Source organism: Hyperolius riggenbachi, chromosome 10, assembly GCF_040937935.1.
Source record: "Hyperolius riggenbachi isolate aHypRig1 chromosome 10, aHypRig1.pri, whole genome shotgun sequence".
Lineage (NCBI taxonomy): Eukaryota > Metazoa > Chordata > Amphibia > Anura > Hyperoliidae > Hyperolius > Hyperolius riggenbachi.
The window spans coordinates 278966376-278992123 of record NC_090655.1 but is presented as its reverse complement, the minus strand read 5'-3'; the positions used below and the strand labels follow the sequence as shown (position 1 = coordinate 278992123).

At 45.9% G+C, this 25748-nt stretch overlaps 2 protein-coding genes across 2 annotated transcripts in view; both read right to left on the bottom strand.

Moving 5' to 3' along the window:
* The window catches only part of LOC137535449 (zinc finger protein 208-like), a 292522-nt gene that overhangs the window by 196321 nt on the left and 70453 nt on the right, over nucleotides 1–25748 (bottom strand). The window contains exons 7-8 of the mRNA XM_068257277.1: nucleotides 18664–18670; nucleotides 2214–3122 (exon numbers count right to left, since the gene is read on the bottom strand). Coding sequence (XP_068113378.1) covers nucleotides 2214–3122; nucleotides 18664–18670 — 916 coding nt within the window. The remainder of the gene's footprint in view (nucleotides 1–2213; nucleotides 3123–18663; nucleotides 18671–25748) is intronic.
* Nucleotides 7607–16853, bottom strand: LOC137535873 (gastrula zinc finger protein XlCGF66.1-like). The gene is made up of 6 exons (XM_068257752.1): nucleotides 16776–16853; nucleotides 16517–16651; nucleotides 16308–16431; nucleotides 8784–8842; nucleotides 7730–7827; nucleotides 7607–7619 (listed from the first exon to the last, which is right to left on the bottom strand). Exons 1-6 carry the CDS (start codon nucleotides 16851–16853, stop codon nucleotides 7607–7609), a joined length of 507 nt encoding a protein of 168 aa, XP_068113853.1.

Genomic DNA, 25748 nt, shown 5'->3' with positions numbered 1-25748 from the left:
TGTGTTCCACTTTACTCCGCTCTTTTAGAGAAATGTCCTTTATAACTTTCATAAACGGGAAGTTAGTGGGATGCTTATTAAGATGGGGATAATATTTATCCGGTTCTTGTGGCCTGTCTTTCTCCTCTTCCCAGTTTATTGCTGATCTAATTTGTGCTACAAAAGCTGGAACTAAGGAAAAAACAAAAGGAGGTAGTCCCGCTACCGCTGTTCCTTCCTCAGACTGCAACTGAGAAGCTGATGGAGGCGGCTGAGCTGCTGCCCTCTTCTGGAATGTTTCCTGTGCAGCTTGCTGAATAAAAAAGACATCACTTGTTGTTATTCTGACTCTTTATCCTTGCCAAGCTCCATGAAGCATTCCTCACAGACCATTTTATCTGGCAGGGCTGGCTGTGCACATGACCAACACAATCATTTATCTGGTTGAGAATGTCTTCTAGGCTCTATAGGAGCTGGAAAAGGAGATCTACTTCGACTGTAGTGAGAATGAGATCCTCTCCTTGATCTATACTCATAATAATCATAATATGGTAAATATCTCCTTTCACAAGATCTCCCTCTTGATCTGTGTCTGCGCCTTGGGGAACGACTTCTGCGCGATCCATAGTATGTACTTGAATAGTATAGATCAGGAGAATGCCTCCTGCTTGGAGATAGTCTCCTAGAATAATGTCTCTTAGGTGATTGTCTCTTTTCTTTATGAGAATTCCCCCTATGCTTGGTAGGTGATCTTCTTTTAGATGAGCTTGCATCATAAGAAGAGGATACAGCAGACGGACCCCTTGCAGACTTTGATCTTGACTGTGACTGGACCGGCTTTGAGGACTGGTGACCTTTATACACCTGCTGTCCTTCTCCCTCATGCGGACTGTGGAGACACAAAAAAGAAATATGTTCCACTAAGAAATCCGCTTCTATAAGGAAGAATGTTCTCTCTCTCTTTTTTTTTTTTTTTTTAATAATAGGTACCCTGTGTCTTTAAAAATAATGTAAAATGACACCCTTGTGCTCAATCCCCAAATAAACAGAGGAAAGCGTGACCAACAAGTCATTCCTTTACCTCTCCTGTGAAACAGAATCCTGTGCTTGCATCTGATGTTCATCCTCCATCTGACAAAAGATATACATTATTTAATAGAGAAGAAATGGCCAAACTTGGCACCAGCGATGATGGTTCTTCAAGTCGGAAGCGACCCCCTGATGATCAACATTATCCTGAGAACCAGCCTCCTTCAAAGAAATACTGGTTGAACTCGATGGACGTATGTCTTTTTTCAACCAAAATAACTATGTAACTATGTAACTATGTAATATGCAGCCAATAAAAAAAGGAAACATATTACCTGTGTAGTCTTCTATTAAAACAAAAGCGCAGCTAATGGAGAGTGGAGGGAGACCCACCAGCATGTTTAAACCCCATTTAGGGGTCGCAGTGCTTGCTGCCAAGATGGGAGAGGCTGAACCCCTCCTGTAAGTACGCCAAAAATCAAGTAAAAAAAAAACACGGCGCAATAGAGCTAATAAGAAAAAAAGAAAAAAACAAAATCGAACTGTCCATTCGAGGACAGGAAAAGAGAATGAGAAAAAGAGAATAATTGAACTGGCCTATCGGGTTCAGGAGGTGGGGCCTAAACCCGTCAGTATGACGACATCTCTGTCCAGGAAAGAACGTTCTAACTAGGCTCAGTACTAAATGTACCCATATTTATCACATCATGTCACTTCAGTTCAGGGACTTTAACACTTTATAAACCAATGCACTGAGTAGCATGAAAAATCCTCAGCATTCTGTGTAAATATAGTAAAAAAAAGAAAAAAAAAAAAAACATGCATCAGAACACTCAACACAAGTGTCTGATAAGCTGTGACTTATGCCAAAAACATTTCCCACCCTAAGCACATGAATAGGGCTTCTCACCAGTGTGAGATCTCTCATGCCTGACAAGATGTGATTTCCGTGCAAAACATTTCCCACACTCAGCACATGAATAGGGCTTCTCACCAGTGTGAGATCTCTCATGTTGGAGAAGGACTGATTTCCGTGCAAAACATTTCCCACACTCAACACACGAATAGGGCTTCTCACCAGTATGAGATCTCTCATGTGTGACAAGATATGATTTCTGAGCAAAACATTTCCCACACTCAGCACATGAATAAAGCTTCAAACCAGTGTGAAATCTCTCATGACTGACAAGCTCTGATTTCACCACAAAACATTTCCCACACTCAGCACATGAATAGGGCTTCTCACCAGTGTGAGATCTCTCGTGTGTGACAAGATATGATTTCTGAGCAAAACATTTCCCACACTCAGCACATGAATAGGGCTTCTCACCAGTGTGAGATCTCTCATGTGTGACAAGATTTGTTTTCTGAGCAAAACATTTCCCACACTCAGCACATGAATAGGGCTTCTCACCAGTATGACATCTCTCATGTATGACAAGACCAGATTTACTCACAAAACATTTCCCACACTCAGCACATGAATAAAGTTTCTGACCCTTGTGCAATCTCTCATGTGCAACAAGATTTGATTTATGAGCAAAACATTTCCCACACTCAGCACATGAATAGGGCTTCTCTCTATTGTGAGATCTCTCATGGGTGACAAGGTGTGATTTCTTAACAAAACATTTCCCACACTGAGCACATGAATAGGGCTTCTCACCAGTGTGAGATCTCTCATGTATGACAAGCTTTGATTTATACCCAAAACATTTCCCACACTCAGCACATGAATAGGTCTTCTCTACAGTGTGAGATTTCTCATGATTGACAAGCTGTGCTTTCCCCGTAAACCATTTCCCACACTCAGCACATGAATAAAGTTTCTGACTCGTGTGAAATCTCTCATGTGCGACAAGATTTGATTTATAAGCAAAATATTTCCCACACTCAGTACATGAATAAGGCTTCACACCAGTATGAGATCTCTCATGGCTGACAAGGTGTGATTTCTTAACAAAACTTTTCCCACACTGAGCACATGAATAGGGCTTCTCACCAGTGTGAGATCTCTCATGTATGACAAGCTTTGATTTATACCCAAAACATTTCCCACACTCAGCACATGTATAGGGCTTCTTTCCAGTGTGAGATTTCTCATGATTTAAAAGCTGTGATTTCCCCGTAAAACATTTCCCACATGTGGAACAGGAATAAGACCCTCCAGCAGGGGGAGAGCTGTGCTGGGTATGAGGCCCCTCAGGATTAGACAGGTGAGGGGAGTCTGGGGGGATATTTGGGGTAACCAGGATATCTGCAGGAGACTCTTGTCCAGTGACATCATCATCCTTTGTACAGTCTGTGGATACAGAGAGACGAGTCTCTGAGAGGTTCCTGATCCCGGGACTCCGCCCTGCAAATAGAGAAACATCATTACTTCCTGTTAGAGAATCCTGAGGGGAGGAACAATTATCATTAGGGATGAAAGGAAAGAGGATGGTCGGCACTGCTGTACAGCTTCCTTTATTTGGCAATGTGCAGACAAGTAGGCTGTGTGTTACATCATCTCCTCACAGTCCATAAGAAGAGACTAAACACGTACCGGTGCGGGGGTGGATAATGGTGGGTGATGGTTGCTGGGAGCCTGACGGCAGTTTCACACACAAGCGCTTCTTCGGAGGCTATGACAAGGGGGCGGGGCTATGTCTGCTCTAGTTGGAGAAAGTGCTTTACTGTAATAGTAACCTGCAATCCAAGATTACAGTGTGGGGAGGTCAGGGAGAGCGAGGCCAAACAACACGGCCGTTATTCCTAATGGAATTACAAGTCCTGCTGCAGCAGCTAATTATACAAGTCACTAACATAATATCCCATGATGAATATAGGTCAGGCCATACAGAGCAGAGAATCTGGCTGACCTCGTCCACATATACAACAAGGACTGCCTGATTAGGGGAAGCTGGGGTTAGGAAGGTTTAAAAGTTAGCTTAATATTTCCTCTGTGCACGCTACACGCGCTAGTGGCAGCATAGTGTGTGTTACTTAGCAACGGCCGCTGCCTTGACTTGCCACGCGGTAGTGATGTATTGCTCCAGCGATCCTTCACTAAAGCGGCCGCTATTTAGCATGCCCAGAGGAAATAAGTTGCGCTGCTCTATTAGCACTCATAACAGTAGTTTAGTCGGGCTGTTTGGCAGCGCTATAGTTAGTGAATCAACCCCATTGTGTTTTATAGCATGTAAATAGTAACTGTAGAATTGAAGTGAGAGAGGAGAGAGTCAGGAATAGATACGGCACCTATTCTGCTGAACTTCTGAGACACAATCTCCTCCCCAGTTATCCTTGAATGTCGCTGTTGCCCATCCTCTAATGGCCAATCTCCCTGTTTCTTTTACATTATAACTTTTAAACCTTCCTAACCCCGGCTTCCCCTAATAGCTAACAGCACTACAGCTAGTGAATCAACCCCAATGGCCACAACTCATTAAGATCATTCCAGTGATAACAATGCAAATGAAAACATCACCCACACATTGATCGATATGTTAAGTGTTATTTCACTAAAGTAGCATGTCTTAACGTGTAGTGATAAGCTTTCACAGTGAGAGCGTGGTCTTATCACTCCAGTCCTTAAGTTTTCACCTTTGAAGTTATTCTCACATGCAGTAGGTAGGGAGGGAAGGAGCACACACAGGCAGGATGTAGCTCCACCCCCTGCTGCCAGGACGATTACAGCAAGGCTGGGTAGGACAGCAAGAGAAGGAGAGAGAGAGGCTGTGCAGCTAGATCTGTGTGTGTTTCTGTGTCTGTGTGCGTGTCTGAAAGAGTGTGTGGAGAACCTGTCCTGTTAAACCTCTGTATGGTCTTGGCCACCGTGCTGCAGCTCAGTGTCAGAGTGTGGGCAATCTTCTTATAGCCTAGGCCCTCTTTATGTGGAGTAACAATTCTTTTTTAAGCTCCTCAGATAGTTCTCTGCCATGAGGATCCATGCTGAGCTTCCAGTGACCAGTATGAGGGAGTGTGAGAGCGATAACACCAAATGTACCACACCTGCTCCCCATTCACACCTGAGACCTGTAACACTAACCAGTCACATGACCTCAGGGAGGGAAAGGGCCGGAACCAATTCCCTTCCTCTTCTAAGTTCTCTCCTAGGACATCATTTTTCATGTTCTGATTAAAATAACTTCTCAACACTCTGCAAATGAAAAAGAACTGTAAAATAATTTTGATTTTTTTGTTGCCTGCTGGTGGCTTAAAAGGCCATTTATTGATAAGATATGAAAACATCACCAAGGAGAAAACTTAGGAAATAAGTGAATTGGATTGGGCCCTGAAATGTCTAATTGAGTAGAATTTTGACATTTGTCACTTAGGGGTGTCCTCACTTTTGTTGCCAGCGGATTAGACATTAATGGCTGTGTGTTGAGTTATGTTGGTGGGACAGCAAATTTACACCATTATACAAGCTGTACACTGACTGCTTTACATTGTATCAAAGGGGCAGATTCATGAAACTGTGGAAATATTACCCCACATACTGAGAGGAAGATGATCTGTACTGTGCCCAGCAGGGACATACAGGGGTTGGACAAAATAATGGAAACACCTAACATTTTGGCATCATAATCTTTGAACATTTTAAGCAATCAAAACTTGACATATGTTAATTTTTTTTGTTTATTATTTCTGTTATTTGATATGTTTAATTAAAATAATTGTTTTTTACAGATATTTAAACAAAAGTTGGTTATAATGTGTTGGTGCTCATATGGCAGGTGCTACTGTAACAGAAACTGCCCGAATGCTTGGCATTTCAAGAGGTACTGTCTCCAAAGTAATGACTACCTGTGAAGGAGAAGGAAAAACGTCCTCAGCAAAGCACAGTTGTGGCCGAAAGTCGAAGTTGTCTGAGAGAGACTGTCGGACTCTAAATCAAATTGTTAGAAAAGCTTGCAAGACCACGGCTCCTAAAATCACTGCAAAGCTGAATAAACACCTACAGAACCCAGTTTCCACAAAAACTGTTCGTCGGGAGCTGCACAAATCTGGATTCCATGGAAGAACTGCAATTAGAAAACCTCTGCTCTCAAAGACAAATGTTTCAAAAGCGTTTAGAGTGGTGTAGAAACCACCAGAATTGGTCCCTTGAGCAGTGGAAAAATGTGATTTTCTCCGATGAATCATCGTTTACCTTATTTCCGACCTCCGGCCGAGTGTACGTTTGGAGACAGCCGAAAGAAGCATATCATCCAGGCTGCCTTCTCCCAACCATAAAACATGGCGGGGTTCTGTGATGATCTGGGGTGCTATTTCTTGGAAGTCCGCTGGGCCAACGATTTCTCTTCATGGAAGAATTAACAGCCGAGACTATTTAGGAATTTTGGGCAACCAAGGTCATCCTATGGTTCAAGAACTGTTTCCGGAGGGGAATGCCATCTTTCAAGATGATAATGCCCCAATCCATACAGCTAGAATTGTTAAAGAATGGCACAAGGAACATTCTAATGAAGTGGAGCATCTCATCTGGCCACCACAATCCCCAGACCTCAACATTATTGAGCATTCATGGTCGTTATTAGAGATTTAAGTAAGAAATCGATTTCCACCACCATTGTCTCTAAAAGAACTGAAGGGTGTTTTAACTGAAGAATGGGCTAATATTCCTTTGGAAACAATTCACAATTTGTATGAATCAACACCTCATAAATGAGGCTGTAATTGCCGCAAAAGGTGGACCTACACCATATTATAATATATTTTGTTGATTTTCAAGGTGTTTCCATTAATTTGTTCAACCCCTGTATTTGTTAGTCAGTTTATTAAGAATATTGAATATCTAATGTGTATCACTCACCAATTCTCATCTCTGCAATAATGTCTTCTTTCTTAGATGTCCTCATCATGTCACCCTCCTCCATAGACTGTTGATCACTCTTCACATACATCTCTTCTTCTTCCTCTTTCTTTATCCTCATCACGTCCCTCTCCTCCATAGACTGCTGATCACTCCTCACATACATCTCTTCTTCTTCCTCTTTATTTGTCCCGATCATGTCACCCTCCTCCATAGACTGCTGATCACTCCTCACATATGTCTCTTCTCTTTCCTCTTTACTTGTTCCCATGATTTCACCGTCCTCTGTGGACTGATCACTCCTCACATATGTCTCTTCTTCTTCCTCTTTACTAGTCCTCATCAGGTCACCCTCCTCCATAGACTGCTGATCACTCCTCACATACGCCTCTTCTTCTTCCTCTTTCTTTATCCTCATCATGTCCCCCTCCTCCATAGACTGCTGATCACTCCCCACATATGTCTCTTCTTCTTCCTCTTTAAATGTCCCCATTTTGTCACCCTCCTCCATAGACTGCTGATCACTCCTCACATAGGTCTCTTCTCTTTCCTCTTTACTTGTTCCCATGATTTCAACCTCCTCTGTGGACTGATCACTCCTCACATATGTCTCTTGTTCTTCCTCTTTATTTGCCCTCATCATGTCACCCTCCTCCATAGTCTGCTTATCACTCCTCACATACATCTCTTCTTCTTCCTCTTTCTTTATCCTCATCATGTCACCCTCCTCCATAGACTGCTGATCACTCCTCACATATGTCTCCTCTACTTCCTGTTTAACCACAGCACTTACATGTATCAGTTCTCCACCCTAATCACACAAAATAAGAAGCACTTAATAATTTGAGCACAGATAAAAACAGACAACAGAAAACTATGTCACATCATTTGGGGTCTCTAATGACACTCAGTTCCACTCACCTGATAATGGTGGGGGGTGGGGCGATCTTCCTGTAGACAACCCCGGGAATAAAGAGGACCTGTACATCTCTCTGATGGGTTTCTGTTACTGGATACATCTGTAGGAAACACACACACTGCCTGAATACATTGTCTCTATGTGCATCACGCTGGAGCGTGAAAAGGTAACGTAGCTAGTACAATACAAAGATTAGTCAGGTCCAAGCCGAACTCGTGCACAAGTCAGAGATATCGAGGTACAGAGTAGCTAGGCAATATCCTAGTCAATAAACAGGCAGGGTGATACACATAAGTCAGATGTCAGTCGTATTGTAAGGATCAGGCAATAGCGAAGTTAGGGACAGGCTGAGTCTAACACGTGTATCAGATGGCAGAGGTACAGAAGGATCAGACAAGAGTGAGGTCAAGAGGCAGGCAAAAGGTCGGTACACAGATAAATATACAATAGAGGTTACTTCAATAATATTACTAGAATATTAAAAGTGAATTAAAAGATATATAACTACACACAACTGACTGACTAGAGTACATGTATATTGTGCGTCTACACAATATATCAATGTAGCTCAAAATACAGCTAGCTAGGCCAAGAACCAGCAAACAAATTCCCAGAAACCACTCCCAATTTAGCAGCACCTTCTGTTTAGTGATGTCATCAAAATTACATCACCACTGACGTTGCTCAAACCTGCCTCCTTAAGGTATAAGACCTTTCAGGTCTCGCACGCGTCCGTTTGAATGCATTGCGCATGCGTGCGCTGGAACTCACCGCCGTGGGGAGACAGAGGATGCTGCCGGAAGATGTCAGCGTGGGAGACTCGCCAGCAGTGCGGCCCCCGTCAGAGACGTCGCGGGACCTGCCGCTGGAAGGTAAGCTTATCACAATGTGTTTATCAGATGATGGGGGATCTAGGCGCACAGTCCTGGGAATAAAGAGGACCTGTACATCTATCTGATGGGTTTCTGTTACTGGATACATCTGTAGGAAACACACACACTGACTGATTACATTGTCTCTATGTGTTTATCAGATGATGGGGGATCTAGGTGGACAATCCTGGGAATAAAGAGGACCTGTACATCTCTCTGGTGGGTTTCTGTTACTGGATACATCTGCAGGAAACACACACACTGACTGAATACATTGTCTCTATGTGTTTATCACATGATGGGGGATCTAGGTGGACAATCCTGGGAATAAAGAGGACCTGTACACCTCTCTGGTGGGTTTCTGTTACTGGATACACCTGTAGGAAACACACACACTGACTGAATACATTGCCTGTGTTTATCAGATGATGGGGGATCTAGGTGGACAGTCCTGGGAATAAAGAGGACCTGTACACCTCTCTGGTGGGTTTCTGTTACTGGATACATCTGTAGGAAACACACACACACTGACTGAATACATTGTCTCTATGTGTTTATCAGATGATGGGGGATCTAGGTGGACAGTCCTGGGAATAAAGAGGACCTGTACATCTCTGTGGTGGGTTTCTGTTACTGGATACATGTGTAGGAAACCAGCCCCCCCCCCCTCTTAAATTAATTAATGTCCCGCCCCACCCCAGTGTGGGGTGTCCCACTCCCTCGGTATACATATGATTAAGCCGCCAGGAGATTTGGGGCAGGGGGTAAAACTGTAAAAAAGCTCACCCTGCTCCTGCAATTTAATGAGCTTAGCTAGCTGACACGGAGAGATCAAATTACAAGGTTTGCTGTTGTGCTGCTCAGTCACAGATAGGGCATTAGGCAGACAATGCCTCTAAATACATGCAGGGCAGCAGGGAGCATTTCTGTTTTTTTTTGTTTTATTCTGTTCTCACTCAGTCAGGTCACAGGTGGTGACACAGTAAGGAGATCAAATGTCAACAGTTGCTGCTGTGCCAGCTGTGTGAGGGAGAATATTAGATAGGATAAACTCTCTCTATATATATACAGGTAGGGTGAAGTTCTCTGTTTTCCTTCAATCTATCCTGTGCAAGAGTTCAGGTGGTCCACTTTAAAATTGCTGGTGGCTGGTGCAGTGGTGGGCCTCAGGCAGACAGGCTCTCAGTTTGTTTGTCACTGTCCTGTCCTCAGTGGGAGAATTATGAGGCAGCTGGAGTGACTGGGCATGTGGGATGAGATGAGTGGGTGCTGGATATACTAACCTTATGGCATGGCGATGGTGCTTGCTTTCTGCCTCCTAATCTGCAGCATATATTGGCATCCCTGCCTCTGCTTTCCCCTTGTACTCCTTTCGGTCCCCCTCCACGTCCGTTATTGTTAACATGACAGCAGCGCCCATGCTTCTTCTTGGTCTGACTTGGAGGATTGTAATGTGCGCACCTGCAGTCGGAAACCAGTGTCCCCGATGACATCACACGCCATGTTTGCACTCCAGCCGCTGCCAGGAGCAATCTGCGTATGCGCTCCAGCCGCAGCTTCTCAGGATGTGCGTCACCATCAGGCGCCTGCTCAGATTGTCGGCGAGCCGCCGCGGCTTGCATCCGTAATACAGGGAGACAGAGAGGGAGCAAAGTGGGGGGAAGCGGAAAACCGGTATTTTGACAATGTGCATGGTATTATAACCGTGCACAATGAAACCACGATATATCGCGACAACGAAAGTCCTTCTACTCTCCTCATTTGATCAGATGCACTGCTGGGCAGTAGAGATGGCCCGCAAATACAAATTTACTGCAAATGGTTGCTCCATAGAATCAAATGGCAGGCAAACGGCCACCAAAGTTAGAGTGTTAAGTGCTAGAAACACCAAATGTACAGGGTATGTGGAGGGGAGAAGTGGGTACAAGAGGAAATAAACATTTCAAAAAAACTTTATAGTTTTTGAGAAAATCAATTTTAAAAGTTTATTTTCAAAAGGAACTTTATTTTTTGTAGACATAGAAATAAGCTAAAACACCTGCAGACCCACAAAGGGATAACAAATTGTAAAAAAAAAAAAAAAAAAAATATCAGTCTCTAATGAGACATAAAAAAGGGAAAATTTTCAACAGAGAAAATCAATGCAGTCTGCTCACATATCATATAAGATCAAAGATGTGATTCAAACATGAATGACCTACCAAAAGGCTTCAGAATCTATGGAGGTAACATGATAAGCCTGTATTGTCTAGCCAAGCGATCCATGGGGACCAGCTGTTACAGAAGCCCAGCATATTAGCTGTAACCTCAGCTGTTATATGGGCAGCCAACATCATCTCAGAAACAGGGGTATAGACTTCGCTAACAGGGAGGATTGGGGTAAGCCAGTTCCTTGCTAGAACCCTTCTGGCAGTACAGGCTTTGTGTTGGATGTGCTTGTGAGCTGGGAATTTAGGCCTGTGTAGTTTGTCACCTAAAATGGAAAACATTCGGGCTAAAGGGAATTTGGTGACCCAACACGCATTTCCAAATGTGCTTCCAATACCGCTGAGCCCCAGGACAGGCCCACCATTTATGCCACAGTGTGCCCACCTCTCCACTATTACAAAAGCAAAGGGGGGACCAAGATGGGTCCATCTTATTAAGCCTATTGGTGGTATAGTAAGTTCAATACAACAACTTTATGTAACACTCAAGAGTGGAATAATACATACTATGTATAAAGTCTCACAACAATGCTTCCATCTCATTGATAAAACCTTCCCAGAATCCTCTTCCCATTTAAGAAGAAAGGAGGACTGTTCTGGCAATTGAGGGTCATTCAGAACTCTGTAAAGTAGTGATATTAAGCAGCTCTACAAAGGGTTAGTTTTGCAAAGGACCTCGAGAAATGAATAGGTCATGGTATGTCCTGTATTAGCCAGTGATTTGAGAAAGTGAAAAACTTGGTTGAATCTAAAGAATTCTCTAATCGGTGGATGGAAAGTCAATATAAAATCACTGGTGGGCATAATTCAGGAATGCCGAACAAATCTGCCGAGATTAGTAGATTTACGACATGACCACCAGTGAAATGCTTCTGGGGATTGCCAATATACGACCGCTTTACTCCAATTGGCTTGGATGCGGCGACAGCGCGATGACCGCTCAATGCCAATTGCTGTGAAGTCCTGGGGTGGGGTTTTGAAGGAGATCACGCGCCGATGCCCACGCATCGCAAAATGAATGATGCAGCCCATGACAGCCGATCAGGGTGATTTGCTGGCATGGGGAGGGAGGGATGGGAATTAAAATTAAAAAAAAAATAGCAAATTTTTTCTATAAAAACAAACAAACAAAAAACAAAAATAAAACACCCCAGCAGGGATCAGAGCCCACCAACAGAGCTTTCTGGGGGAGGGGGGGAGGAATCACTTGTGTGCTGAGTTGTACGGCCCACAGTGAGCCCTTAAAGCTGCAGTGGCCTAATTTGTAAATAAAATAGCCTGGTCACTAGGGGGGTAAAGCCTGTAGTCCTCAAGTGGTTAAAGTCGGGATTCTGGAAAAGTTCCGTCAGCAAAGAAACTGGGGACAGTAAGGAATATTGATACCTCGAAATATTCCATACAGCTAGTGATGGGGCTGAAGTTGGGGGTAGTTTTTTGACCATAGGGATATTGATTAACTTATCCCACATTAACCCTTTCAGTGAAGAAGGTGGCAGGAGGCGGAGCTTCACCCATAGAGGAGTGTGGTTGGTAGTGTTAGCCAGGGTGAGCTGAGCTATCAGTGAAGCTCTATAATAACTTATTAGGGACAGCATACCCGCTCCCCCAGAGGGTTTAGACAGTGTAAGAATGTGGCTGGGAATTCTGGGACGTTTACCTCTCCAGAGGAAAAGTGCACACTGATGTTAGAGCTTAGCGATGTCTCCCAAAGCCACTCTATTGGGCAGGACCCGAAACAGATAAAGTATTCTAGGAAGTAAAGTCATTTTGATGGAATACATTTTACCTAAGAAGGAAATATTGAACTTGCTCCAGGTCTGCAAATCATTCGCTAATTTGGAAAACATACTGGGATAGTTTCATTAATAAAGGTCAGAGGGGTTACTCCTCAGATTAAAGTGACTCTGTAACAAAAATTACAACGTTTTTTCTACCATCCTACAAGTTCCTAAACCTATTCTAATGTGTTCTGGCTCACTGCAGCACTTTGTACTATCACAGTCTCTGTAATAAATCAATGTATCTTTCCCCTGTCAGACTTGTCGGCCTGTGTCTGGAAGGCTGCCAACTCTTCCGTGCTGGTCTGTTATGCACTACCCCCTCTATGCACACTCCAGTGTGTGTGTTATTTACATAAGCCAGCAGCATCTCTGCTATCTTATCAGTGATAGAAGAGAGCTGGATAAAAATCCTCCTCTGTTAGGCTGTGAAAGTAGCTGGCTGACACATACTGAGGAATTACAAACACAGGCACAGGCAGAGCTGTGTGCAGGAAGCCTGTAATGTTCAGTGCATGAGAGAAGAAGGGGACAGAAGGTAAACACACAAATGATCTTTTGAGATTCAAAAGGAAAGCTGTATACAGCCTGCTTTTGTATGGATGTATTTTCTATGTGTGGACATACTGTACATCAACCTACTTCCTGTTTTGGTGGCCATTTTGTTTGTTTATAAACAAACTTTTTAAAACTGTTTTTGACTACTTTTAATGCGGCGGGGAGCGGCGTATTTGTGACATAGGGTAATAGGAGATGTCCCCTAACACACTGGTATGTTTACTTTTGTGCGATTTTAACAATACAGATTCTCTTTAATAATCAGATACTTCATGAATCTATTTTGGTAGGTTAAGTTGAGAGAAGCAGCTAAATCTTTTCCTTTCAGCGTTGCCATGGCTGTCAGCAAAACCTCTGATTTGTCTAAACTGAGGTGGAATCCGGAGAAGGCCGAGAGGAGTCTCAACAAGTCGGGTATAGCTGTATGGGGACTTACGATAATAAAATGTCGTCCATAAAAAGACTAGTTTTATAAACTTTACGATTTTTAAAAGTTTGAGTGCAGAGGGTGGGAAATGTATCCCTGCCCGCCAACTTAAGCGGTTAATAGCAGTGCCCCCTTACATGCTAGAAACGCCAAATTTGCAGGGTATGTGAGGGAGAACAGTGGGTACATGAGGGGAAAAAAAATCAAAAAAAGTCTTTTGCTATCTTGCAATCTTCTTTACATTGAATGAAGATCTCTGAGCAGCCACCACTGTCACACGCCGCCGCTTCTGCCGCCAGCTCTCAGCTATACTAAGTATAGCTGAGAGCGCATCCTAATAGGACACTTAACCGCCAGCTCCTGCTGTCACCCCCACCCATGCTGGCATCTAGTACACCCATGGGTGATAGGTGTGGGCAGGAGGAGAAGACAGCGGGAGCTGGTGGGATAGCATCCGCATAGGATGCTCTCTCAGCTATACTCTGTATAACTGAGAGCAAAGCATCTTTATATTGGTTCCTTAACAGACCCATGGGGAGCCTTGGAGGGAAATGTAAAGATGCATTGCTCTCAGTATAGCGGAGATCTGGTGGTGGGAGCGGCGGTGTGTGGTGCTGGTGCTGGTGGAGCAGAGATTGTAACAGAAGATCGCAAAATAGATCATAGTGTCGTGGGATCATTTCCGAGGATATTGGCGTGGGAATTTTTTTTTTTTTAAAGGTACAGGTAAGTATTTCTGGTTAATTAAGAACATTAAAAGACTTTTTATGACATTGTGTTTTTATTTTACTTAACCCTTTGTGGAAATTGGAAAGGGGTACTATGTACCCCTATACCCATTTCTCCTGGGAGGGACATCTGGGGGTCACCTTTTTAAAAGGGACTCCAAGATGCCACCATAAACCCCCCAAGAGCGTCTTCAACCCCCACCTCCTACTGGGGCACCGGAGGTGGGGGAGAGCAATTTGTGCATGGATTGGACAAGGGCTCTGGGGGGGGGAAGTGGGATGCTTGGCCGCCTCCCTTCCCCCAGAGCCCCCACATACCATGGACCATGCGGCCTGGTATAGCTCAGAGTGTGAGGCCCCACACAGCAGGGGCTATGCATACTGGCTATCCCAGCCTGTATGAGGGAGAAGGAGTTAACCTCCTACCGACCGCGGTACGCCGATGGGCGTGGCCACAGCGGCAGCCCCAGAACCAGCTAACGCCGATTGGCGTAAAGTCCTGGGGCAGCAGTTTGCAGGAGATCGCGCGCATCTCCTGCCTCTTTAGTCTCGGAAGACTGTTACATGGCGAGGCCGCCGTCTATTTACATGTACAGCGCTGCGATCAGCAGCAGCGCTGTACTGGGGACAGCCGTGCGACACGGCTGTCCCCCTGGGGCACATGAGAGTGATCGGCTCTCATAGGCAGAAGCCTATGACAGCCGATCGCCAATATTGGCTGGCTGGGAGGTGGGAGGGATCAAAGAAAAAAAATATATATATAAAAAAAAAATAGAAAAATAATAACAAATATTTATTTTTAAAAAAAAACAAACAAGGGGGGGGGGGGGGCGATCAGACCCCACCAACAGAGAGCTCTGTTGGTGGGGGGAAAAGGGGGGGGGGATCACTTGTGTACTGTGTTGTGCGACCCTGCAGCGAGCCCTTAAAGCTGCAGTGGCCTAATTTGTAAATAAAATAGCCTGGTCACTAGGGGGTAAAGCCTGTAGTCCTTAAGTGGTTAAAGTCGGGATTCAGGGAAAGTTGGCCTTAAAGCTGCAGTGGCCATTTTAAGACTAAAAGGCCTGGTCACAGGGGGGTTAAGCACTGCAGACCTCAAGAGGTTAAAGAGGCTCAAGGGGGGGGGGGGCACATTTTTTTTTTTATTTCCCACACAGAACATGAAAAAATAAATACATTTATGTACTTGTTATTACATTATCTCTCATTTTAGTGCAGTGACTTTGCTTTAGGCTGCTATTTTTTCCACTAAACTTTAAAATCGATTTTCTCAAAAACGAGTTATTTTTGAAAAAATGTTTCCTCCTGTACCCTCTGTCCTCCCACACATAGCCTGCAAATTCTAGCATGTAAGGGGGCTTTGCTACTAACCACTAAAGTCATCAGCCAGTGACTTCAATGTAAAAATGCGAACGCAAATTAAAAATGTGTGTTAAATGTGAACGTCAAACAGCCAATGATTGTCAGGATCTGTTCAGGCCATTTCTACTGGTCGGGACATCAGAAAAAGATACAACAAGATACAACAGCAGGAGACATTTACAGAGGCTTCCCTGTATCCCTTTAGACATGCATATCTATATACTGGTACACAGAAGAGGGCCCTTTAGTGGCATGCATACACATCTAAAGGGATGCAGGAAGCCCTCTACTCTCTAGTAAGCTGTCACACAGGAATGGGTTATGCAGACACTTGTAGGAGAGAACCTCAGCTAGCTGCAAAGACCTCCTCCACTGCTGGGAGACTTCTGCATTACCAAGCAGGTCTTACTGAACTGAAGCAACATTTCTCAGTAAATTACCTATTACCGCATGTGTGACAGACTTGGTGCACTTGGAAAACAAAGTCTACAATACAGAATGCGTTATTTCCCCAACCTCTTTTTTTTTTTGCTAATCAGACCTTACTGAATTGAGGTCACTGTGTATTTGTGTTTATCAGATGAGGGGATCTAGGAGGACCCCAAGCACTGCTTCTTCCATTACAAGAAATAAAGAATCTCCTCTTACCTGGAGATGTGAGGGGCGGCTGATTCTCCATCATGGCGTCCTTGTAGAGGTCCTGGTGTCCTTCTATATGCTGCCATTCCTCCATGGAGAAACAGACGGTGACATCCTGACATCTCATAGGAACCTGACACACACAATGATACAGTCACCATCCAGACACACCCCTTACTGTTACTGGATAATGTCCCATAATTCCCAGCACCGCTCACCTCTCCTGTCAGCAGCTCCATCATCTTCCTGGTGATTTCCAGGATCTTCTGCTTGTTGTGTCTCTCAGATATCAGGGAGTGAGGTGGGGGCACCGTGATGGTCACATGATCACCAGACTTCACTGGAGGAAAACTCTGTATGGAAAGAGCAACATTAATGTCACATGATCTCCCAGAATCATCCTCACCTCTCTGGTTAGGTACGTTTCATTAATAAAGATGAGAGTGGTATCATGTGACCTCCCAGAATCCTCCTCACCTCTCCAGTCAGCAGACAGATGATCTCCAGGGTAAGGTTGAATATCCTCTCGGTCATGTGACTCTGGTCCTCCTCCATCCTCAGTGATGTGGTCATGTGATCTGTACAGGATGCTGCTGCCTTTGGATAGATAATAAGAGAAGGATAATCTAGGTTATACGGCTGTCAGTGGTGAAACTGCCAATACAGGACCCCCTCCCCCAGAACTCCCCATTGCTGTCACTTGTGGGTGGTGGGGCCATGCAGAGTATTGCAGGAAAGCATAATAAGCTGGTTTATAGCTACCTGTGCACTATACTAACAGCATGCTGCAGTCCTGTCCTCCCTCTGCCTCCTCTCCAGCTGGCCTTCTCTCCTCACATCCCCCTTCCACTGTTACCATTCCTGTGATGGTACAGCAGTGCTGGTAGTGGTAGATGGATGAGGATATGAGGAAAGGCAGAGACTGAGGCTAATGGGAGCAGAGGACTGGAGCACACTGTGACAGCTAGCTATAAACCAATGCAATCCTTCCTGTTACTACTCTGCATGGAGGTGGGAGAAGGGAGCAATACGGCAGTGTGGGCATGGCTATACTGGGGGAGAAACGGCATTACTGGGGTGGGGGACATTACATACTGGAGGATAATGGCAATGCTGGGGGACACAGGGGGGAATGGCTATACTGGGGGATAAATGACATTACTGGGGTGGAGGACATTCTATACTGGATAATAATGGCAATGCTGGGGACACAGGGGGCATTACTGGGGTGGGGGACATTACATACTGGAGGATAATGGTAATGCTGGGTACACAGGGGGGACATGGCTATACTGGGGGAGAAATGTCATTAATGGGGTGTGGGACATTACATACTAGAGGACAATAGCAATGCTGAGGGACACGGAGGACATGGCTATACTGGGGTGGGGGACATTACATACTGGAGGTAATGGCAATGCTGAGGGACACAGGTAGGACATGGCCATACTGGGAAAGAAATGGCATTACTGGGGTGGGAGGACAATACATACTGGAGGTAATGGCAATGCTGAGGGACACAGGGAGGACATGGCCATACTGGAAAAGAAATGGCATTACTAGGGTGGGGGACATTACATACTGAAAGATAATGGCAATGCTGGGGGACACAGGGGGACATGGCTATACTGGGGGAGAAATGGCATTACTGGGGTGGGGGACATTACATACTGGAGGATAATGGCAATGCTGGGGGACACAGGGGGGACATGGCTATACTGGGGGAGAAATGACATTACTGGCGTGGGGGACGTTACATACTAGAGGATAATGGCAATGCTGGGGGACACAGGGGGACATGGCTATACTGGGGAGAAATGGCATTACTGGGGTGGGGGACATTACATACTGGAGGATAATGGCAATGCTGGGGACACAGGGGGACATGGCTATACTGGGGGAAAAATGGCATTACTGGGGTGGGGGACATTACATACTGGAGGATAATGGCAATGCTGGGGGAAACAGGGAGGACATGGCTATACTGGGAAAGAAATGGTATTACTGTGGTGGGGGACATTACATACTGGAGGATAATGGCAATGCTGGGGACACGGGGGGGACATGGCTATACTGGGGGAGAAATGGCATTACTGGGGTGGGGGACATTACATACTGGAGGATAATGGCAATGCTGGGGACACGGGGGGGGGGGGGGGGGGGGAGGGGCATGGCTATACTGGTAAGGAAATGGCATTATTGGGGTGGGGAGTTGATAAATTTGCCCAGTTGCTCAACCGCAGCATAAATTGAAAACACTAGTGAGTTGCCAGTCAGCACCCGGGCCCTGAAAAGGTGCAGGAAACATACATAAAATCAAGAACAACAGAGTCTCGACCTGGATTTAAAGGCTATAAAAGCTCACATTTTTTCTTGTATCACAGTATAAAAGCAGAATGTTTCGGCACACAGGCCTTTGTGAAGTGCATGAATGAACTGAAGCGAGAGGGATATGGAGGCTGCCATATTTATTTCCTGTTACACAATACCAGTTGCCTGGCATCCTGCTGATCCTCTGCCTCTAATACTTTTAGCCCCAGACACTGAACAAGCATGCAGCAGATCAGGTGTTACTCACATTATAGTCAGAATCTGCAGCCAAATAGATCAGCAGGGCTGCCGGGCAACTGGTATTGCCTAACAGGAAATAAATATGGCTGCCCCCATATTCTTCTCACTACAAGTGGTCATTTAAAGAAAAACATTTATTTGTTACACCCGACACAAATCCTGCAATACATCTGCATTATGCCAACTTCCTGCTTTCATGGAAGCAGACATATTGATAACATCCTGTGTTTTACAAATTAGCTGCTCTGCCGTGCAGAGAAGATTCCTGAGCAGACACAGCTGAAATATCAAATTACAACTTGTGGTTAGTCACAGGTGAGGGGGAGTTAGTAGATAGGATAAACTCTCTTAATACAAAATAACAGGTTTTCCTCATCCAAAGTTATCCTCATCCAGCAAAAAAAAATCGGCAAATCAGGTGAACAAGTGTCACAAGCCGCCCCAGAAGGGGTAAATAGCAATAATGGTAGAGATAAAGGTCTATAATGTAACGTGCACCATGCAATAGCAGCAATACAGAATGACAAGGAAAGTGCTCACCTGTAATATAATAGATGAGGGGACTGCAGGACTACCGACCACAAAGCACATAAATATAGCAGCCTCCATATGACTCTCACTACAGTTGTCCTTTAACCTCCTGAGCGTTATGCCCGACACTGTGTATGGCACGCAGCTTCAGAGGTTTTGCTGGCCTCAGAAGTCCCCCGCTATAAAACGATTTGTTCCTATGGATAAATAAGATGTTAGCTAGCACTAGGCTAGCTAGTACATGTGGCCGGCACCCACCGACCGCCCCTGATCCCCCTGATCCAGCCACTTATACATTTCCCAGCCTGGCTCCAGCGATCAGCTCCGGTCTTCTTTATGGGAAGGATCGGGTCTGCGCATGACGTCATGTACGATCCTCCCCATAGAGAAGACCCGAGCTGTGCGGGGAGGCGGGGCCGATCGCTGGAGCCAGGCTGGGTAATGTATAAGCAGCTGGATCGGGGGGATTGTGGGCAATTGGGGGGTTGTGGCCACATGTACAGCTGGCCTAGAGCTAGCTAACATCTTGTTAATCTATAGGAACAAATAGTTTTATAGCGGGGGACTCAGGCTACCAAAATCTCCTGAGCGGCGTAACGCTCAAGAGGTTAAGGCTTTGTGGTTGGCGTCCCCCTCATCTCTTCTATTACATGTGAGCACTTTACTTTTCATTCTGTATTGCTGCTATTGCACGGTGCACGTTACATTATAGACATTTATCTCTACCATTATTGCTATTCACCCCTTCTGGGGCGGCTTGTGACACTTGTTCACCTGATTTGCTGATTTTGTTGCTGGATTTTTTCTCTTGCATCTTTTGTTTTGTCATTTCTTGAGCAATATTAATTTTTTTTTCTTTATTGATGTTTATCACCTGTGATTTGTTTACATTGCATATTTAACACTTTGGATGAAGAGGACCTGTGATTTTGTATTTTAATTATTGATTAAAGCGGAATATAACCCTGCATTTCAACTTTGCTCTAAAACATTATTTACAGCATATTATATGCAAAAAGCATTTTTTTTAGTAGACCAGCATTGGAAGGGTTAAACACATAGGTTTTAAGTTCGTGCAGACGTTCAGATAGTTACATTCTATTTAGTTAGATGTATCTATTGATAAACAGTTACACACTCTTTGGCTGTCCTCCAAGCTCCTTCTCAGTGAGAGAGATGAGTCACAATAAACACTTAGATACTTATTTGTAAACAAAAAGTATCTAACTGAAGTTCGGATGCGTCTGCAAAAATCTCCAGGGACTTTAAAGCCCTGTGTAACCCTTCCAATGCTGGTCTAGTAAAAAAAAAAAATTCTGGTTGCATATAATATACTGTAAATAATGTTTTAGAGCAAAGTTGAAATGCAGGGTTATATTCCGCTTTAAGGACACCACTCATTTCACCTTTTTTGATTTCCTTTTAATTTGGTAATAAAGATTGTTTGGATATTTTATTCTGGTCAGTGCGGTGCTACACAGGTTACTGGATATACACCCCCTGTAATGTAGGAGAGCAGTGTTCAGAGCGGGATTCACTTCCTGGGGAGCGGAGCAGTGCTTTTCAGCGCTGCTAGCTTTGGGCGCAGCCAGCGCCGCCATAGACTGTAATGGGAATCAGTCTATAGCGGCGCTCAGTGAGGAAGGTCGGCTCCGTCAGAAGACGGAGCCGAAGTTGTTTAAAAAACACAATAATTCGGCCTCCAGCAATCGCTGGAAGCCGAATTATTTCATTCCCCCACTATCCATGTCGGCCTGGAGGGGGAATAGTAATTAAAACGCCCCGGACTTGTGCAGAAGCAGGACCAGCCATTTAACAGCTGGATCCTGCGCCCAAGTCTACCAGCGCCGTATTCAAATGTACGCCTGGGGAGGGCCAGCACCTGTTTAGTGAGTCATTTTTATGCAGCTTAAAGAGACACTGAAGCCTACAAAAAAAAAATCTGTTTTACTCACCTGCAGCATTTACCAGCCCCCTGCAGCCATCCTGTGCCCTCCTAGTCATGATCAGATCCTCCTGTCCCCCCGCCACCAGCTACTTTCACTTTACCGACAGGCCTGGCCACGCATTTCCTTCTACACGTTCCTGTCTGCAATATTGCGGACAGCAACGCGTAAAAAGGGGACGCGTGGCCTGGCCTGCACAGGTGCAGTAAGCCTGTCGGCCAAAAGTGAAAGCACCTGGTGGCCGGGAACAGGAGGATCCGATCGTGACTGCGAGGGCACCGGACAGCTGCAGGGGGCTGGTAGAAGCCCTAGGTGAGTAAAACTGATTTCATTTTGCAGGCTTAAAGGACTACTGTAGGGGGGGGTCGGGGGAAAGAGAGTTGGACTTACCTGGGGGCTTCTAATGGTCCCCCGCAGACATCCTGCGCCCGCGCAGCCACTCGCCGGCCCCGCTGCTCCGGCCCCGCCTCCAGTTCACTTCTGGAATTTCAGACTTTAAAGTCGAAAAACCACTGCGTGCAGGGCTGTGGATTCAGAGTCGGAGCAATTTTGGGTACCTGGAGTCAGTAGTTTATAAACAGAGGAGTCGGAATGATTTTTGTACCAACTCCACAGCCCTGCCTGCGGGGCCGTGTCCTCGCTCTTGCTGACACCACCAGGAGTGTACTGCGCAGGTGCAGACTGTACTGGGCACCTCCTGGTGACGTCACTGGGGGCTAGGAAGCGGCCGCGAAGGCGCAGTGGTTTACCGACTTTTAGGTTGGAAATTTCAGAAGTGAACCGGAGCATCGGTGAGTGGCTGCACGGGCGCAGGACGTCTGCGTGGGACCATTATAAGCCCCAGGTAAGATCAACTTTTTTTTCCCCTACCCCTCTACAGTACTGTAGCTGCTGGCAATCCAGCGCTGGCTCCCCCGAAGTGTCCAGCAATCCTCCCTCGACAAGCCTGACAAGTGCGGATTTATTTACCTTTCCTGGCTCCAGCGGGGGCACGGTTGCAGCTCTCCACACGGAGATAGGTGGAAATAGCCGATCTCCGTCGGGTCCGTTCTACTGCGCAGGCGACTTGCGTCTGCACCGTAGAGCGGGCCAACAGCGATCGCCTATTTCTGCCTATCTCCAAGCGGAGAGCCGATACTGGCCTGTGCTGGAGCCGGGAAGGTTATTATTTATATTCCTGCTGTTCAGGAGCTTTCTCGCCGCTGACGTGGGACCGAGGAGGACGGGGGAGTCTCAATAGGATCCGTAGGCTTCCCCCACCCGAGGTGAGTACCCCCAGGGGACGTTTTTCTCGATACAGGTTTTCTTTAATGCCCAGGAGGGTGCTACTGACTGTGCCTTCTGTGGCTGCAGCTCCCAAGCACTGTGAGTCAGACAGGAGAAAAGCCCTGTGTGACTGCTCACATTCCATCTTATGCTGTGCATACACAGTGCGTTTATGCGCCGGAGTCAAGCCGTGGATCAATTTCCGCTCGTCCCCACGGGCAGTTCCTTATCAGCCGCTCGTTTCTTCCATTGTCCGCTTGCACGGTATCGATCCGCCGTGGTGATCGGACAGGTTGAATATTATCAATCGAGCCATCAGCAGCTCGATTGATAATAACTATCACGCCATGTATGCCCAGCATAACACTAATGCTCTCTTCCCCATCTCTCCTATATACAGTTATTGCTGCATACAATCTCTATGCTCATTCATACTATTACTATCCTCATACTTGCCCATGTCTGCACTGATCTCCCCACTGCAATACATCCTGTACAATGCCCAGCAGCCATATATGTGCTAGTATATAACAAGACTCACACAATTACCTCTTCCAACAACGTGTCCTCTCCACTTCCTGCAACTTCTCTTCCTGCTGTTACATCACTTCCTGTCATTGTGTGATCGCCATCTTGTGGTGAATAGACTAACTGCAGCCACTGTTTGTGGGATCTCCTTTACAAAGAGTTACAGATTGCCTATATAGCTCACGGTGAACCAGAACTCCTATGAGTGTGTAAGGGGTTAAAAGGGACCAAAATGGGCTCAATGTTAAAGGGAACCAGAGAGGAACCTTAGCTTAAAAAATGAAAAAGCAGTTATACATACCTGGGGCTTCCTCCAGCCCCATATGCGCTGATCGATCCCACGCCGCCATCCACCACTGCCCACAGCTACGAGAACCTGCTCCCGTTGCTGACGTCATCGGAGCCGGGCATTGCAGGAGAAGTGTGCCCTCTACGTATATCTCCATACACTCTTTCAGAGATGTGCAAAGAGCGCACCTCTGCTACGCTTAGACTGGCTCCGACTGACGGATCAGCGCGGACCCGGTTCTCATAGCTGCGGGCAGAGGAGGATGGCGGCGTAGGATCGATCAGCCCGTATGGGGCTGGGGGAAGCTCCAGGTATGTATAGCTGCTTTATTTTTTCCTCTCTGGTTCCCTTTAACCACTTGAGGACCCACCCTTTACCCCCCCCCCCCCCTTAAGGACCAGCGCTGTTTTAGCTGATCTGTGCTGGGTGGGCTCTGCAGCCCCCAGCACAGATCAGGGTGCAGGCAGAGCGATCAGATCGCCCCCCTTTTCTCCCCCCTATGGGGATGATGGGCAGGGGGGGTCTGATCGCTCCTGCTGGCTGTATTGTTGCGGGGGGGCACCTCAAAGCCCCCCTCCACGGTGAAATTCCGCTTCCCCCTCTCCTACCTGGCCCCCTGGTGATCGGGGCTGCACAGGACGCTATCCGTCCTGTACAGCCTGTGACAGGACGTCCCCTGTCACATGGCGGCGATCCCCGGCCGCTGATTGGCCGGGGATCGCCGATCTGCCTTACGGCGCTGCTGCGCAGCAGCGCCGTACAATGTAAACAAAGCGGATTATTTCCGCTTGTGTTTACATTTAGCCTGCGAGCCGCGATCGGCGGCCCGCAGGCTATTCACGGAGCCCCCCGCCGTGAATTGACAGGAAGCAGCCGCTCGCGCGAGCGGCTGCTTCCTGATTAATTAGCCTGCAGCCGGCGACGCAGAACTGCGTCGCTGGTCCTGCAGCTGCCACTTTGCCGACGCGCGGTATGAGTGCGTGGTCGGCAAGTGGTTAAGCAATACAGAAGTACAATGTTACACTTACCAGTAACAGGGACAACGGCGGACAGAACCTTCCTTCCGAAAGCCAGGTCTTGATTCAACTGCAGATCTAGGCGATAATGCTTTATAAAAGTATGAAAAGAAGACCATGCGGCTGCTTTGCAAATTTGAGAGACTGAAGCGGATGCCTTTTCTGCCCAAGTGGAGGATACTGCTCTCGTAGAATGTGCCTTCAATCCTGCTGGTGGCACCAAGTCTGAACTAGTATAAGCTAACTAAATTGTTTGAGTCAACCAATTGCTTAGAGTGGGTTTAGAGGCTTTAAACCCTTTTCTTACAAGTGATAAGGAGTAGTCACCGCTCAACTGCACTGTGGAAGGCAGTGCTGGACCATAGGCAGCCAGGCCTATACACTGGAACAAAAGACGAGAAAGAGTGGTCCGCAACAAGATCTCTCCACAGAAATCAATTGTTTATTTAGGACGTATCTTCACAGCAGGTAAAAGGTACAAAGGCGGACATGAAAATGGCGCCTGCGTATAATGGCGCATGGTGTTGCCGCTAATCCGTTTGACGTTTATCGCTATTTAACGTTAAAGCCTTATTGTTATTTAGCGTTAACACACAGAATCCTCTCTGTACCTATCCCTAACCCGAAGACCCCCTTGGTGGTGCCTAACCCTAACCACCCCCCTGGTGGTGCCTAACCCTAACCACCCCCATGGTGGTGCCTAACCCTAACCACCCCCATGGTGGTGCCTAACCCTAACCACCCCCCTGATGGTGCCTAACCCTAAGACCTCCTTGGTGGTGCCTAACCCTAACCTTGAAAGTGTTGCATTAAATCCATTCACTGTTTTGCAGTTAAATAACTTCTGCAGTTTGGATTATGTAGGGCGCTATTGATAAATAATGTTACAGTGTGCAGTTTTTCTTCTTTTTTTCCCTGTGCGCCATTATTATCCAGTACTAACGATAAATAGCGATAAGCGTATCTTTTTAATGCGGCTCCATTTTTATGCATAGGCGCTGTGCGCCATTATTCACTGATCCGTTAAAACTACCTTCTGTTTCGAGATAGTCATACGCCGGAGATGTACAGTACAGACCAAAAGTTTGGACACACCTTCTCATTCAAAGAGTTTTCTTTATTTTCATGACTATGAACATTGTAGATTCACATTGAAGGCATCCAAACTATGAATTAACACATGTGGAAGTATAGTACATAACCAAACAGTGTGAAACAACTGAAAATATGTCATATTCTAGGTTCTTCAAAGTAGCCACCTTTTGCTTTGATTACTGCTTTGCACACTCTTGGAATTCTCTTG